General features: G+C 44.2%; 3 protein-coding genes across 3 annotated transcripts; 2 read left to right on the top strand and 1 right to left on the bottom strand.

Annotated features, from left to right (window-relative positions):
* Window positions 1–311: 311 nt before the first annotated feature.
* l3mbtl1b (L3MBTL histone methyl-lysine binding protein 1b) lies at window positions 312–7,726 on the bottom strand. The gene is made up of 21 exons (XM_068756749.1): window positions 7,598–7,726; window positions 6,835–7,030; window positions 6,542–6,728; window positions 6,334–6,463; window positions 6,078–6,129; window positions 5,661–5,755; window positions 5,471–5,575; window positions 5,255–5,390; window positions 5,086–5,177; window positions 4,852–5,003; window positions 4,489–4,592; window positions 4,137–4,222; window positions 3,927–4,037; window positions 3,723–3,837; window positions 3,215–3,314; window positions 2,505–2,699; window positions 2,289–2,372; window positions 2,139–2,203; window positions 1,876–2,048; window positions 1,658–1,720; window positions 312–440 (listed from the first exon to the last, which is right to left on the bottom strand). Exons 1-21 carry the CDS (start codon window positions 7,706–7,708, stop codon window positions 312–314), a joined length of 2,481 nt encoding a protein of 826 aa, XP_068612850.1. The 5' UTR covers window positions 7,709–7,726.
* A 2,425-nt stretch (window positions 7,727–10,151) lies between these two features.
* On the top strand, window positions 10,152–12,388 carry LOC137917804 (putative transmembrane protein 244). The gene is made up of 6 exons (XM_068760539.1): window positions 10,152–10,187; window positions 10,477–10,562; window positions 11,784–11,857; window positions 11,947–12,072; window positions 12,161–12,205; window positions 12,294–12,388. The coding sequence occupies exons 1-6, from the start codon at window positions 10,155–10,157 to the stop codon at window positions 12,386–12,388; spliced, it is 459 nt and encodes a 152-aa protein (XP_068616640.1). The 5' UTR covers window positions 10,152–10,154.
* A 1,640-nt stretch (window positions 12,389–14,028) lies between these two features.
* On the top strand, window positions 14,029–16,034 carry LOC137914618 (zinc finger protein ZFP2-like). Its single transcript, XM_068758139.1, has 3 exons — window positions 14,029–14,200; window positions 14,512–15,064; window positions 15,152–16,034. The coding sequence occupies exons 1-3, from the start codon at window positions 14,029–14,031 to the stop codon at window positions 15,906–15,908; spliced, it is 1,482 nt and encodes a 493-aa protein (XP_068614240.1). The 3' UTR covers window positions 15,909–16,034.
* Window positions 16,035–16,910: the final 876 nt, after the last annotated feature.

The following is a 16,910-nucleotide window of genomic DNA, read 5'->3' on the forward strand; positions in this document are numbered from 1 at the left end:
AGAATCAAGATCAAATCAGATTCTTGAACTGCAAACATTTTAAGAAGCATTGAAGGTGCCTGTAGTGTCGTTTTCGTATCGAGTAAACAATGCATTATCATGTTATTATGTGAAAGTCTCCCTCGGGGGGGTTGATCAGTACCATCCGTCATGGAGAAAGGAGCGATACGGGGGGGGGGGGGGCTTCTAGTTTCTTTTTGTCGCTGCAGAACTTTACAAGCAAAGCTTGTTGTTGAATTTCACCAAAGTATTTAGTGAACGAAACCAGAACCGAGGTGGGGGGGGGGGGGGATTCCTCACTGAGTCAGGTCCTACTCTTCATCCGCGTTCTTCAACATGAGGATGGAGTTGAAGATCTTGAGGGCGGGTCCCAACTTGATTGACAGAATTTTGACAATGTCTGCTTGGGTAAGCAACAGGAAGGCCTCGCCATCTATTTGCTAAAAGAAAAAACCAAACAAAGAATTCATTGAAGAACAAAGATCATTTCAACTGAAGCTTCTGATCACGGACTTTCTTCCTTCTCATGTTTTTCTCACAATCAACATCCAAATGGAAAACTTGATTAGCAGCGTAATGCTCCAGTATGTTCAACCAGCTAAATAAACTGTACCGTTGCACTTTTTTTTAACCAAACAGTTGAATGTAATCCTAATAAAACTGAATACACAAATTGTGAAAAGCCTTTCCAAAGGAAAAGGTCTGCTACTGCTGTACAACGTGATCGCTACGAACTCACTGACATTGGTGGCTGGCTAAGAGACGTCATGGAAAAGAATGAGCCCCCCCCCCAGATACCTCCCGTCTCCCACAGATGCCCTCACCAGATGATCTAGTGACCCACATCTGTCTCTGGGAGGAAACCCACCAGCTGTCCATAAATCTACTTTGGTGTACACAAAGACTTTGGCAAATAATGGGAACCCAACTGAACGACATGTTTTTTTTTAATTATAAACAGGAGTCATCTGGAGATGACGCGTTTTCCTGCCATTTCATGCTCAGGGGAAATAAAAACACATGCAGAGAGGTTTCAGGTCCCTTTTCAGAATACGCAAAGAGCGCTGCAAATACATGAATATTTAAATGATTGTGTCAGTGCTCGTCTGAGGCTGCTAGATATGTGCATGCATTATGTAGCAGTTTTTACTTTTAGCGCTCATCCGCTACACCAAAAATAGGGCTACATGCATGTCTTTTCTATTATTCACTCAGACAATAGAGAGCCTGTTCATTTATAATAAAAAAAAAAAAGGCATCTGACAGTTAGAACTCTGAACTACTGGACAGGCGACAGGTGATGGGCGGGGTCAGAATGGTTCTAGGTGGAGCTGCGTCGACCTCCATTGATCACACTGTTTTTGGGGGGGGGGGGGGGGGGGGGGCTTCGGGATTTTGATAGGCATAATCGGAAAAAGGTTTGTGCTCCGCTCAGCTAAACTGCTCCTATGTTTAAAACGCAAGTTCTTCTCACTGGGTTTGGGATTCTGTCTGGATTGAAACCATTTTAATATATAAATGTCCGATTCTTTTAATTGATAGACAGACCACTTGACACATTTAAACAGTATTGCACGTGCGCATACATAGACACGCGCACAGAAACATTTTGAACCCGAAGAACAGCACTGGTGAGGTAAAGTGATGAAGTGCTCACCTCCGTCTTGAATGTTGCAGCATGCTCTTTACATCCCGGGAATCCTTTGACAAAACCGGCCACCTAACGAACAAAGACAACTTAGCAAGGAGCTGCATGCAGGCCGTCCGACACAGACCCCCCCCCCCCGTGAGCCTGAACAACAAGACGCCTTCATGACGCGTGAATGGATGAGGAGCCGCGCCTGCTTTTCATGCGAGTGTGTGAGCACGTCTGACCTCCTCAGCGCTCCAAGTGGCCACTCTCTTGGCAGTCAGCCCCAGGACCTCGGGCAGCAGCTGGCAATGTTTGTCCCAGCAGAGGGCCACCCGGTGGGGGGGGGAGGCAGAGATGCCGGGGGAAAACACAGACTCGTGGAGGGCCTGCTGGAGGGAGATGGCTTCAGGAGAGACTGTGGGAGAGGGAGGAGGAATCCACAGTTAGCGTCACTGACCTTGTGACGTAGCGGCTCAACCTCACCTCACTTTAGATCAACGCACACCTTTGATATCATCCGTTTCCTCTTTGACGTAATGCATTTTCAGGTATTTGGGAACTGGAGCAGTCCTGAAAACGACAAAGGCAGGAATAAGTGTCCGGAACAGAATCTTCTGCGGTGAACTTTGTGCGAGCGACGGCTTCGCGACGGCACCGTTTCGGCCTTGCTCCATTCTGGTTCTGCTCAGCGGTTCCACCTGGCGGCTCCAGCTGTCCTGAACGGTTAGCCTCTGGTTTCCTAGCAACACAAAGTAACCAGCATTCAGGTACAAACACTGGAAATAAGAGTTGCGTGGAACAAACTGCGAGGAATTATCTGGGGGGGGTTGGTCGCTTTACGTGTGTGTCGATGCCGTCTTTAGAGACAGACCTGTTCTGGACGTCTTCGGCTCCTTCTGGCTGGTCCGGCGTCGACGTGGTTTGTGATGGAGTGTTTGCGTGAGGATCGGGGCGTCGTCCGCGGGGATGAGGCCCACTGAGGGCGAGGGGTCGTTCTCCGCTCAAGCGATCTGGCAGCAAACCCTCTTTGTTTAGATTAATCTCAGAGTAGGGGCAGCTCACCTGACTGCACGCACGCACACGCACACGCACACACACACACACACACACACACAGTGGGTATGACAAAGAGATCTGCTTTGTATTCAACTGCTGACAAAAAGAAGAAAAACATTTCTAAGACTTAAAAACACCAACAACACTTTTATGCCGTTGTCAGCATAAAAACATGAAAACACACAAAAACCTTGGGACTATTTCTTCAGAGTACAAATAGTCAAACACTGAAAAAAAAAAGTGATGCAATCAAACAATTCATTTTTCATTGGAGCAGCAATAAGGGCAGCAAAGAAGGAAAATAAGTGACGTTTTCACAGTTTCTAAACAGATCAGATTTCACTGATTTACATATTTTATAAACCAGCATTCACATTACCTGTAAGAGTACGGCATATTTACTGAGACAAAAACATGTGTGAAGTATTTGAAGTACTTAAATGCAAAATGACACAAAGATTTAGGACACACATTAAACTCAAAGTGAATTCATGAAATCAAAGCACAGCGCATGTGGCTACTGACGTGTAGTGGGTCCCATAGCGGGGTCCTCTGATGTGTCCAACCCCGTTGCATCCTGGGGTGGGACACCCTTGTCCTGGGGCAGCAAGTAAATCACTGGAGCCTGAAATAAACACACAAATAATCAAACAATAATAATCTAGTATATATGTCCACAGAAGCTGAAAGCAGCAGCAGAACACGAATGAAGAACAGGGGAAGCTTTTGTAACAGAAATCAAACGGCAGCGTTAATAATCGTTTAGAAAATGCTAATCTGATTAAGATAAACAGTTTTGTTGTGAAGTCTGTTTCTATTAATCTACCGGTAATAAAAGTATCCATCATCCATCATCCACACAACTTTAACATCCCTTGCGTAAAGGCTGTGTAATTTATTTGGGCTCACCTTCGAGGGAAACTTATATTATAACCCTGTCCTACTCCCTATTTTACAATTTGAAGATATGACTGGAAGTCCAAACGCAATCCTCCCAACAATGAATGCTCTCCAGCAGGACAGTGGGGCTCACCATTGGGGTATTGTAGCGGGTGTCCCGTTTTCTGACACCACCCCACAGGATGCAGATCAGGGCAGTCGGTCTCCACCCAATAATCGTACTCTGAACTCCAACCATCGAAATGAATCTAGCGAATAAAGAGAGGAGGGTTTTACTCAAAGCTGTGCACGGAGACATTCAAGCCATGCCGTTTGTGAGAGCGACACCTCCGCGTACCTTGAGTCGGTGGTCCTCTGTGTCTGCTATTGTTGCAGCACGGATGAGCATCGGGTTCCTCTTATCGACAGCTTCCACTTTCATCCCAACCTGGAAGCCATGTGGAGGTCGCTGTACACGCAGGGCAGAGGAGGAATCACGCTGCTATTGTAAATATAAAACAATGCATACTTGTACGTGTGTGTGTGTGTGTGTGCGTGTGAGTCGCACTGGTTTGAATGCCCGCGCTGGAGCGGCCTGTGTGCTCGTCTCCTCCAGGTATTTCTCCCATTGGAAACTCTGTGGCTGTTTATTTTCTGAGAACAAGGAATAAACATTAATCGGATCCCATCAGTCAATGCAGACAAACATGAAGACAATTCATCAAAAACCAGCCTCAGAACATGACAGGGTTATAAATGTCACCATTACTGCACTGAATATAGCTTGGATACATGTGTTTATAGAATCCCTATTATAAACATGACAAATGTGTCCTACAGGGGAAAAAAAAAAACATTTCGATGAGCATTTATTAGATCCTGCATCGTCCTACAATATATTTAAAATAATTTATACCTACCCATTTGTGTCTTGATCTGCGTCTTGCCAGCCGGGGTGGTCAACGTTAGCCCCGCCTCTTCACAGAAGCCCACGGGATGGATGTACGGACTGCTGGCGTCACACCTAGACAACATAACAACACATGGTAAACAACAACAGCCGCTTATGGTTGCAAAACGAATGGATGAGTTCTTTATTTACTGTCTAACTTCAGGTTGATTTAGTGAATTTGGAGCATTTAATGATGAGGCAAGTAAAAAAAAAAAAAAAAAAAGGTCATCAACAAACATGTTTTTGTCAAACTGCAGCTTCACTCAGTAGATTAAAAACAACAACAACAACAACAACTTGGGCAGAAAGAAACTTTAAGGCAGGCCCCTACCAATAATCGTAGGTGTCGTCCCAGGTGTCAAAATGAATAAGCAGTCTGTTATCGACAACGGCAGCGGTGGTCGCCACGCAGACCAAGGACGGGTTCTTCCTGTCGACTGCTTCCAGCTTCATCCCAGCTCTGAAGCCCGACGGAGTAACGGACTGAAAAAAAGAAAAAGACGCATCAAGCACATTCAGACCCCGAGCCGAGCGACGGACCTCCGAGGCCTTGATTAATGCTCACTGTGTTGAGGCTCTTGAAGAGATGTTTTGGGGCGAGTTGACCTCTGCAGTTCTTCACATACATGCTCCAATTAAACTCGCCATCCTTACAACCTGCAAGAAAACGCACTCGGTACGGCTGTTCGGTTTAGCTGCAGACCGATGACCTCCTTTCTGATGCGCGCGCCGACCTTTAGGCAGCAACAACTTGTGTCCGTTCTTCTCGCACCAACCGGCTGGTTTCATATCCCAGGAGTCGGCGTTAGCCCAGAAGTCGTAGCATTCGGGGTAACCATCGAAATGAAGCCTCACCCTATAACCTTGGATCTGGAAGAGACAGCGCGCGCGCGTGAAGGCGAAGCTTCCACGCGTGCGTTTACTGAAACCACGGCGACGAGCGGCCGCACCTCAGCGACGGTGAGCACGCAGAACAGAGACGGGTGAGACGGATCCAATCCCTCCAGCTTCATTCCGACCTTAAAACTGTTCCTGCTCTGAGGAAACGATTGATGCTACGAGGCAAAGGTGCAGAAGAGTCATGAATCGGCTGCTATTAGAGGGAGTCGAGAAAAGCCTCCGGCTCGGTTTAAGAAATACCTCTTTGAAGAGTTTAACAGGAGCAGCGACAGCCCTCTCCTCTTCCAGGTAGGCAGGCCAGCTCCACGCCCGCTTCTTATTGGGCGGAGCCGTCACTGAGGGGCGGGCAAAACAAATGCATATGGTTGGTGCATAATGAGAAAGCTACAAATGAAGATATCACTCGTCTCCATTTCTGATCATTAGATTTGATCAGTTTATGTGAAAGAGAGAACGGTGCCAGTCGAAGTTAGTTTAGAAGGTTTTAGGGCCTCAAAGTACAATCACGATAACAAACACGTGATTCGGCTTACAAAAATGGTGATCAACAGTCATATCGGTTCCTAAAGGGAAACTACAACTTTTTGTAGTCTTGCAAATCCATAAAATTATATATTTTTTAATGCGTCTGGAAACACTGCCCAGCAGCACTCGTACCCAGCCTGGACATTTTGCCACCTCTTCTGCCTTTGGTAGTCTTTGCCTTTTCCTAAAAGGAAAAAAAGAAAGTTTATATGTTAATAATCACAACAAGCAACTTGTGAGTTCTTGCGACCAAAATATGAAGAGAGAAATCCGAGATCAGGAATATTCCAGAAAAACACTTTGTTGTAAAACTTTAGTTTGTACAGAGAGGCAATGCGAGACTCTAGAGTGGCCTGCAGCTGGAGACAGATAGGATTGTCCTCCTGACCTCTGGTTCCTCTTGGTTTTCTTCCTCTTCATCACCAGAATCCATGTAGATCTTCCTCTTCTTGCGCACACGTTTGCCCAGCCTCTCGCCCTCAGCAGCCTGACACTCCCGAGCTTCACCCGGAGATGATCTTCCGGGGGAGAAAAAAAAAAGTTTTGAAATGAAACAAAGCAATAAAGAAGACTGTATCCAGACGTGTGGTTTGTACCTGCCGCTGGACGGCTGGGCACAAATAGAGCTGCAGAATTTGCCCTGAAAGAGGGCTTCCTGGAGAAGATGTCTACCACAGGCCCGGCACCTTGACAGCTCCCCATTTGGGACTGCGTCTGCACTGGAACCAACTTCAACACTGGGACCAACTTCTACGCTGGGGCCCTCCATACTGGGGGCCTCCTCTAAAGACAGAAGCACGGGAGCAGGAGCTGATGAAACAGAAAAGGGGGGGGGGCATGAAGCAAAAAGTCTTGACATGATGCTAATGCTGAGAGTGAGCTGACATACGTTTAGCTTGAGACAATTCAGGCTGACTCTGATTGGCTGGAGCTGCACCTGTGCTGCTCTGTGTTTGGCTCTCTGGCGGAGGGGTGGGCGTGTGCGACTGTGCCGGGTCCAAGGTCTTACATTTAGGTGCTGCCGGTTGCCCTTTGACCTCTAGGTCTGTGACAATCTCCAGAGTTCCAAACTCTGTCATGCGGAACTGAGACAGAGGGAAAAAAAAAGTGACATGCTAATTATTACGCTTTCTATCTCAAAAAAAAAAAACCCAGCTGAGGCAAAGTTGAACGTGACCCAAATCATTATTTATCTTAGCTCGTTTACACAGTAATCCAGTAATATCAGTACAACAACAACCCTTTTCTATCTATCCCGCATTTGTCCGACAACGCAACAGTAGCGTAACACACCATCAGCAAGAATGAGGTTTTTGCACGTGTGCTGGAACAAACCCTCTCTATATGACAAAACAACGTCACAACAATAATTTATTTTCCTTTTACACGGCTGCTAATCTCACACTCTGCTCGGAGGGTAAGGAGATCCCGCAGGCTACATGACAACCTAAATAACTGCAGCATCGATTAAATATGTTGCATACCATCTCGCTCACGCGCTTCCCCTTGAGACTAATGATATATATTTTTTAAATAATAATCAAGAATGATGTATTATTTCCCACCTCCGTCTGCCTGACATGACAAGAACTCCTGCTCTAATATTTGTATGTGATCAGAGATCCTGTAGACGTATACAAATATCTTCATACCCTGATATCACTCCCTGGCAGGGTTGCAATACCATCCTTCCAATCCAGAGCTCCCATCATGTCAAACTCAGCACCCTGAGAGGGGCCATCACTCGGCGGAGTGTCAGTCATTCCCACTCCTCTTATATCCCCTACCTGCAAATAAATAATAAACAGTGCCTCAAAGACAGCATCACTCATCGATGCTGTAAAAAGTTTTTTTTTTTTTTTTACAAAATACAAAGAAGGTTTGATAAAATACATCGTGATTGATTATCGGGATGAGAGAGAGACTCTTCTAGACGCAAACTGCTTCCAGAGACAAATTATGCTGTTTCTACCTGCGTGTAACGTAAACAGCAATTCCCCCAACATCACCGCTAGATGGCGACGGTGCGCTTTGTCTTACGAGACACACCATGCACTTCGATTTCAGCCCAAACAGTCAATAATAATATTGTTTTTTCTGGACAATAAACGGGGAAACGCGAGCGCAAGCGGTCCCAATAGAAAGAACCTTTAGCGCGATCAGTGACAAACATGAGGAAAGATGTCTCAACTTTAAGTTAACCACATAAGTTCACCTTTTCCTTGTTTTAAAAGTATCTCCGGCGTCGGGATGTTTGTGTGGCTGAGAACAAGGGAGGGGGTAATTCGTGCGTCAAATTAAATGATAACGCTGTTTTTTGCGCCGACTGACCAAACTTAGCGGCGTTTTAACCCGACTAATATTACGATATAACGTTTCGCTGTTGACGCACGTTCAGCGCTGAATTACGGTGATTTATCTGCTCGCATACGGGCCGTAATGTTGCGCAAAGTAAACAACACATCGAGCTAATAGAGCCTCCGTTAAGTTCGACCTCGCACTTAATACCCCCCCAGTTTTATTCTAACCATAAATAAAGTGCGAGAGCGCCCATGATTAGCATTCGCCTTATACAAAATGGCGGAGCACGGGAAGAGGCCACCAACACGTTTAAACTATGTAAATTACTCGAGTTAGCCGGTTAAACAAATCGTGCGACGCCGCTGCGCGTCGAACAAACGCAAACGCGTGCGGCGTAATTCACGGACTGATTGTTTTCTTTCACTCGGGCCGTTTTCTTCACTTTCCCCTTGTCACGGAATGTCAAGCCCCGGGGTTGCTAGCTAGCGCTGACGTGAAAGCTAGCAAGCCAGCTAGCCTCCACTCCGTTCAACTCAACTGCGGGTTGCTAGCCCAGCAGCTAGCCCAGCTAGCCTGCTAGCATTGCGGCTGGACGCAGCCAGCTAAGGGCGAGCTGTAATAAATAAGTTTCCCCGGTGAACAACAATAGGAAAACGCATTTATTCGTGCACCACATTATCACGCGCACTCACAATAAACACCGGGCGACTGTTACGCGCTTCAACGGTGTTCGCTTCATTTATTTATTCTGTAGAAACTTGAAAAGAAAAGAAGAAGAAGAAAAAACAAAAACACGATTTATCCTCGCCGTTTTAAATCAGATTTGAAATAACGTGAACTAATGCTAATAAGCGAGGCAAAGGACGGCTTGGGGAAAAATGTCGTCCCTGTTAATGACAATTAATAAGTGTTATCGGCGGTATTGTTTTTTTTAATAAAAATGTGGAACTCACCTCGTTTCTGTTTTAACTCTTATTTAGACGCTGGATCGGAGGATGCGCATGCGTGTGAGATGCGCTTCGCCGGACAACTTTGGGTCTCGGAAAAGTTCAGTTTACTATCGGTGGTCAATAACAGGCCTGTTAATACTTCAAACACGCCCCAAAAACTCAGTTCGGTATCGATATGACAAATAGTACCGATCGATTAGAGCCGCCGTCCCCCCCCCAGTGAGCAGGAGAGTATCGGAGGAGCGCCGCGTCGCATCCAGCGCAGAGGCCGTCATTAGTTTCTGCGTGCCGCTGCTGACTGTCCGATTATACACTCATCCGAATGCGTCGCTAACCAAAAAAATAAATAAAAGAAAAAGTCTGGAATGATTTTTAAATGCGCAAACAGTTAATTCGCAATATTTCTGCAAGAGCGTGTGAAATGAACGATTGTAAGTATATATATAATAAACCCGGTCGCCGAGACAACAACGCGATAAATTGTTATTTTTGCGTAGAGCCTGTCCTTGCGTGACACTCGAGCTTGGTTTATGTTTTGGGATTTAACTCCAAAGTTAATCGATTATTACTAGATTGATTTTTTTTTTTTTTTTTTTTACGATGCCAAACCCTCCCATATGCGGCGATTTTATTTTCTCCGGGGAAAATAAGACGATCTGAGCCGTTCGGGCAACACTTTCCGGGAAAAGACGCACCGTTGTGAATACAAATGGCTAAAGTGAACCACGAGGCTGCATTCTGATGCGCGCCATCAGACGCGCGTCGGAATAAATCTTCACTTCGATCAACAAAGGCCGGCTCGATATAGGAAGGTGACATGAGTCCACAAACAGCGACGCAGGTCTTCCGTTTGCCGCTAGAGGGCGACCAGTTCATTCGGGATTACGGGGGGGGGGGCGCGTATCGTGCTGCAGATCCGGATTATTCTGTAATACCACATTTAGTGCGAAACAATGAGATGGCATTCACAGGCAAAGCGGCGGACTCGAAGGTAGGAGAGCGGCCGACGCATCCCGATCCGATCCTTTATCACGTGCGGACAGTGCGGGTATATTCACGAACACGATACGAAGTCTTTCTGACGCAGACGTGAGCAAAGAGCGCGTACAAACGCAGAAAGACGCGTCGGCATCTGAGCAGCAGAAAGTCGCTGTCCTGGACGTAAAGCCGTGACGTCATCGCCTCCTCTGGCGCGTCTCTGGTCGCAGTTTAGGAACGTGGAACAACCATGAAGACGCATTGCTGTGTTCTAATCCCGCTGCTGTCTCTTAATCCCGCAGACCGTGCTCCTCAACTTGTTTCTGTGTCTGGTTATATTTTACTCTCTCTTTTACATGATCGGCAGCGTGTGCTTCGGTGCCTTCAGGTGAGTCTCTCACACGCATGCGCACAACAGAACAGCCGACCTTTCTGATATGTGCTGATTATACATGAAGGCTATTTAGAGTGTACTGTGTGGGATTTTACCTTTTGAAACTCAATGGATTTGTTAGGAATGTGTGAGCAATGTCTAACAATCGGAATGATGCAACAGATGAGAACATTCTCTAATTGAATTTATCTGATGATGATGAATATATTTATTGGGTAGAATGTTAGAGTACAAGTACAGTCAAACAGTAGCATGTATTACAGTACAAGTACAGTCAAACAGTAGCATGTATTACAGCAGCGGTCCCCAACCGTAAATTTAAAAAGAGGAATATAATCTTACCAATCAACTTTAGATTATGCACTTGCAATAACTATTAAATAAATAATTAATAGTTACACAATATCTACTCACCATAAATTGTGGTCCCAATAATTACTTCTGTCCTTCATGGTTTTTTGTTTCATAATTTCCATATTCTTATTTTTAATCCGGGTTCTTGTTTTTTAATCCGGGTTCTGGTCTCAATGTGCCGAAACAGGCTTGAACCCTTCATTGCTCGTTAACGGAGCGAATCAGCTGTTAATTCCCGTTTTAAGTCATTCCTGGTTTCTCTTCTTGGAGGTCGTCGGCGCCTCTTCTTCCTCCTTCTTCCTCCTCAGTTGGACTTTTCTCCTTAGCAAAGAAGCTCTCCAAATACTTTTGTTTCTTTTTATTAATTTTTGCGAGTTCACGGCTGTTTTTTTAGCAACGTATCAAGACGCGATTGTTACGTTGGAGAAAATCCGGTCGTTTTTCAAAATAAAACACCTTTTAGACGCTAATAATCGATACAACGGAATTTGTATACATTAGTTGTTCTTTCTTTGCGGCCCGGTAACAAATGCCTCACGGACCGGTACCGGGCCGCGGCCCGGTGGTTGGGGACCCCTGATTTACACGACGTCTTCAGGCTGATCGGAGCTGTCGGGTTCTACCTGACATGAAGCCTTCAAAATAAAAGTCTTGGTATTCTATTTGAATCGTATACTATAAAGGATCGATGCGGAGTTTGACGGAACGCCCACAGTTCTTTCAAACTGTTATTGCCTTTTAACAGTACAAATGTCACTAAATGGTCCTGTAGGTTAAAATGCCTGGTTACACTTCCTGTTGCTAAGAGATAAGGTACAGTATATCAATTATTTCCCCCCTCTTTTCTCATCCCTTCTTCAGGCTGGATCGCTTTGACGGACTGATTCCATTTGACTTCAAGACCAAACCTGCTGAATCCAACTCTAAATATTTGGGTGAGTTCACTAAATGCAACACGATGTTGAATAAGTCTGAACATTTTTCCACTTCCTGTATAGTTTTTTGCTGTATTGCTCCTTGTCAGTGAATCTCCTATCTTTGGAGCTCACCTACTTCTGCAGTGGCTTTTTGTTTGCTGGAGTGGTGCGGAGGCGGGTTTGGGACTATGGCTTCACCGTCACACTTCTACACGTGTTTATCACCAGTCTAGGTGAGCAGGAAACGAATACGTCACCCCCCCCCCCCCCCCCCCAGGGGTCACAAATGACGGAATGTGTTTGGAAACGTGTGTGTTGCAGTGATGCTGGAGTTTCCTATGGTGTGGCAGTGGTGGCTGGCTTTAGGTAATGCAGATATAAGTAATTGCACTCAACGCTTCGACCTCAGTTTGTTCTAATGCACTGGTTTGTTGTTGTTGTTGCTGTTACACAGGGAGCGGCTTGTTTCTGATGATCTGCAATGGTCAGCTGATTGCTTATTTCACCTGCCAGAGTGACCAAAGTTATGCCTCCTTCAGCATCTACTGACTGACAAACAGCCACTCTGAATAATTTCATGAAGACTTGCAGATTGTAGACCAACTTCATTTATTCATCTTGACGACGGGACAATTGTAATTGTCTCTCGTCAGGATCAAACCCGGGACCTTCTTGCTGCGGGGCAACAGCGCTACCCACTGTGCCACCATGCCTAACCATAAGATCAACTTAATCTGCCTTTTCTCATAAAAAAAAGAAAACTCCTCACCATTTGTCAGAGCTGAGTCCAATTTGTGTGTTTGATACAAAAAATGGGTGACAACAACTTTTTATGCAAATTCCAATGGCAGCGCTTCATTATGCAGGACTTTAAAGCATGCTATGAAGTCATTTCAGTACCTCAGTGAGATGGGAATGTCACAGGAGAATGGGCAAGTTGCAATATGTGTGTGTATATTTTAAAGATGTGAATTTAATATTTATTTTCAATAAAATGAAAATATGTTTAAAGTTGAGTTTTTCTTTTTTCATATTTGGCAATAATGTAGTGAAACAGTGATCAGTCTATTTTGAATTACTGAATGCAATAAAACATAAATATGTAAAATAATTTAATAATGTGACAAATGAATCATACATTATTTTGCAGCTACAGTCACAATAGCTTAGTCGAGTATTTAAAAATAGAGTTTGATTTCAATCATTTCTGACATTAGAAAATAGATATTTGACCAAATACGCTCCCAGAGGATTCAGCATTTTGAAAGCAGCTCCGGTGCCACATCCTCTACTGAACTCATGAGGGAGAATCCAGGGAAGGCCTCGCCGGTCACCCCCAGGCTGGCATCGCTCAGTCACTGAGGCTGGGTCGGGCTGCAATGTGAACTCAGGGTCGATGTTGGTGACGTGACAGGGACCAGTCTGGGCAGAAAGGGTGAAAGGAAATACAGTCGGTAACAATCTGCATCATTAAAAAAAAAAAAACACTTGTTCTTCGATTCTGTATCACTTTTGGGATGAAAGGGGGCTTGACTCTCCTTGCCAGGCGGTCATCCCGATTGATGGATGCAAAGAATCACCCCAAAGTGAACTGGTTTCGGCCAGTCTGGTGGGAGAAGAAGAAAGACCTGACTTCCTCATTTTGCTAAAAGCACAATTTATTTTTCATTTTGGTTTTGTAGGTTAAAGTGTTTTATATTTTGTGCTGCTGAGTTAATGTTGCTGATCAATTTTAATTTATTATTATTTATTGATGTTATTTAATTGTATAAATTGTAGTTTAAGGATTAAAAAAATGTCAGGCAAATTGATGCACTTCAAATATTTTCTGTTGCAGACCAAAAAAATTGCAATAAAGTTATTCTTTGTTGTAAGTTGATCTATATTTCTTTTTATATTAATAAGGATACAAGAGTGATTTTATTTGGGGGGGTCGCGACATGTTTTTTTCTTCCTAGGGGGGTCGTAACAGAAAATAATTTTGATTCCCTTCCATCAGTCGTCGTAGTTTTACCCTCAGCGACAGCGGAACAAAAAAAGCTTAGATGATTTCCGAGTCGGAGGTTATTGTGGGGGACAACAACCGGAAGTTAACAAATACTTTTTGTAGCGTTAGCTCTCTGCGCACGCACGATCAGTGAAAGGCGGTATTTTACTTGTTTCTCAAGTATTTCGTTCAGTTAACAAAAATGTCTTCACTTGAGTTCTTGGGAAATGTAGTTAAAAAGCGAGTAACAGCTCCCGAAGAGGATATTTTTGGAAAGTTTGATAAAACTCCCGCCAAGGACGAAGAAGCGTTAAATCGTCAGCACGGACTGCTGAGTCGCAGCCTGAGACCCGAATTGAAGTTACACAGGATAGGTAAACAAAAAGTCATTATACATTAATAAAACGGAAGATTTTATCCATATTTTATCAAACGGTAACTCTTGTCCTCGTGTATATATATATATTGTTTAAGGACTTTCAACGGAAACAAGACCGGAAGGGCTTTTTTGAAATGCTCATCTTACACAGGATGTTTGACTGTACTTGTACTGTAATACATGCTACTGTTTGGCTGTACTTGTACTGCTCTAACATTCTATCTAATGAATATATGCATCATCATTATCATCTACGTCTGTGTCATCACAATAGCGTCACACTCCTCTTGTTCTCTGCCCCTCCAGATCGCCCACAGCGTCGTGTCTGTAAGGAGGAGGAGGAAGAGGAAGAGGAGGAGGAGCTCCCTGCTGACCAGCAGCTCTGGAACCAGGAGGTGAAGTCCAGCATGAAGCAAGAGGACGCAGAGCTTCCTCACCTGAAAGAGGAACCGGAGGAACTCCCCACCAGTCAGGAGAGAGAGCAGCTTGTACTGAAGGAGGAGACTCATGTCGTCATGTTGACTCCAGCTCATGAGGAAAATGACCAGAGTGAAGATCAGACTCTCTACATGAAAGATGAAGATGGTGCAGCAGAGACCGAGTCTGTCGTCAACATGCCGATTATAATCTCTGTGGTTGGAGCAGCAGACGTTGACCTGCTGATCTCTAACAGCTCTCACGTATCTGTCAGCCATGATGAGGGAGGTGAAACGAGCAGAAGAGATGTTGAGATTGAGCCCCAGTTTCAATCCCAGGGAAGAAATAACGCAAGTAAGAAGCCATATGTTTGTACATTATGTAACAAGGGTTACACAACACGCAAGGGCCGGAAAGTCCACATGAGAATCCACACTGGTGAGATGCTCCATGAATGTAAAACATGTGGGAAACAATTCACACAAATAGCTAATTTGAATGTCCACATGAGAATCCACACTGGTGAGATGCTCCATGAATGTAAAACATGTGGGAAACAATTCACACAAATAGCTAATTTGAATGTCCACATGAGAATCCACACTGGTGAGGAGCCCCATGAATGTAAAACATGTGGGAAACAATTCATATACAAATTTCATTTGAATCTCCACATGAGAATCCACACTGGTGAGAAGCCCCATGAATGTAAAACATGTGGGAAACAATTCACACAAATATCTAATTTGAATGTCCACATGAGAATCCACACTGGTGAGAAGCCCCATGAATGTAAAACATGTGGGAAACAATTCACACAAATAGCTAATTTGAATGTCCACATGAGAATCCACACTGGTGAGAAGCCCCATGAATGTAAAACATGTGGGAAACAATTCATACAAAAATCTCATTTGAATGTCCACATGAGAATCCACACTGGTGAGAAGCCCCATGAATGTAAAACATGTGGGAAACAATTCACAGAAAAATCTAATTTGAATGTCCACATGAGAATCCACACTGGTGAGAAGCCCCATGAATGTAAAACATGTGGGAAACAATTCACAGAAAAATCTGCTTTGAATGTTCACATGAGAATCCACACTGGTGAGAAGCCCCATGAATGTAAAACATGCGGGAAACAATGCACACAAAAATCTGCTTTGAATGTTCACATGAGAATCCACACTGGTGAGACACCCTGTGAATGTAAAACATGTGGGAAACAATCCATACAAAAATCTGATTTAAATGTCCACATGAGACTCCACAATGATGGTTAAGCCTCATGATTGTCAGACATTTGGTGAACAATTCACACAAAATTCTAATTTGAAAAGGCACATGACAATAAAAACGGGAAAAGCCTCACAGTTTAAATGTGTGAAAAACCTTTCAGTCACGCCAATGTTTTGAAACGCCACATGAAATGTGTCCACCCTGGGGGGACGGCCTCCCTTTGACATATCTATGAAAAGATATATTTAGTATATGAAGCGACAATTGTTTTTTAGATTTTTGTAAGATGGAGCACAACGAGTTGGTCTCTTTCAGAAGGATTGCTGAGAATTGAACTTTGTCTTCGGGAACCTGTTATGTAGAAATGTTTGTTCTTGAAGGTTGATCGTGTTGAATACTTTATTCATGACTGTCATTCTGTATGAATATATTAAAAATCACTTTGTTTTCTGACTGCAGAGGCATTATTGAAAGTAGTCAGCAACCAGAAATGGAAGTTGTTGCAAAGGACATTCTTTTAAAGGGGACATATTATGAAAAACTCACTTTGATTTTGGGTCCTTATCAACAAACAGCTAAAAGAAAAGAAAAAGAAAGTTAAAGTTAGACAATAGAAATGATAAAACCAGGGTTTGCAGGGTTAGGCTTAGGGCTCCTGGAGACCAGAAGCCATCGCGTGATGCGGATTCAGTCTCACCGTGGATCTGAAGGTGCAGGTTGATGCTTTTCAGCGGGCAGGATGGTTTGCGGAGGACTCTGTTGCACCGCTCTCAACGTACTTTATGTCGTAAGTGTTTGATTCATTTAAATCTTTCTCGCTGATGGAAAGATAAGAACTTTAAGGCATCACGCAGCGGAACCCGTTTGTCTGACCGGGTTCCGTGTGTGAACACCGGCGACAGGTGTTCACACACGGAACAGGTAATAAATCCGGTTTATCAATAGTAGTATTGTTACTGCAGTGATAAGAACAGATGCTCTTTGTTAAATTTAATCTAAGCGATTTATGAATGTCTAAACATCTGAGAATTTAAGACCTCAGGGTT

Source organism: Brachionichthys hirsutus, chromosome 3 (genome assembly GCF_040956055.1).
Source record: "Brachionichthys hirsutus isolate HB-005 chromosome 3, CSIRO-AGI_Bhir_v1, whole genome shotgun sequence".
Taxonomy (NCBI): Eukaryota; Metazoa; Chordata; class Actinopteri; order Lophiiformes; family Brachionichthyidae; genus Brachionichthys; species Brachionichthys hirsutus.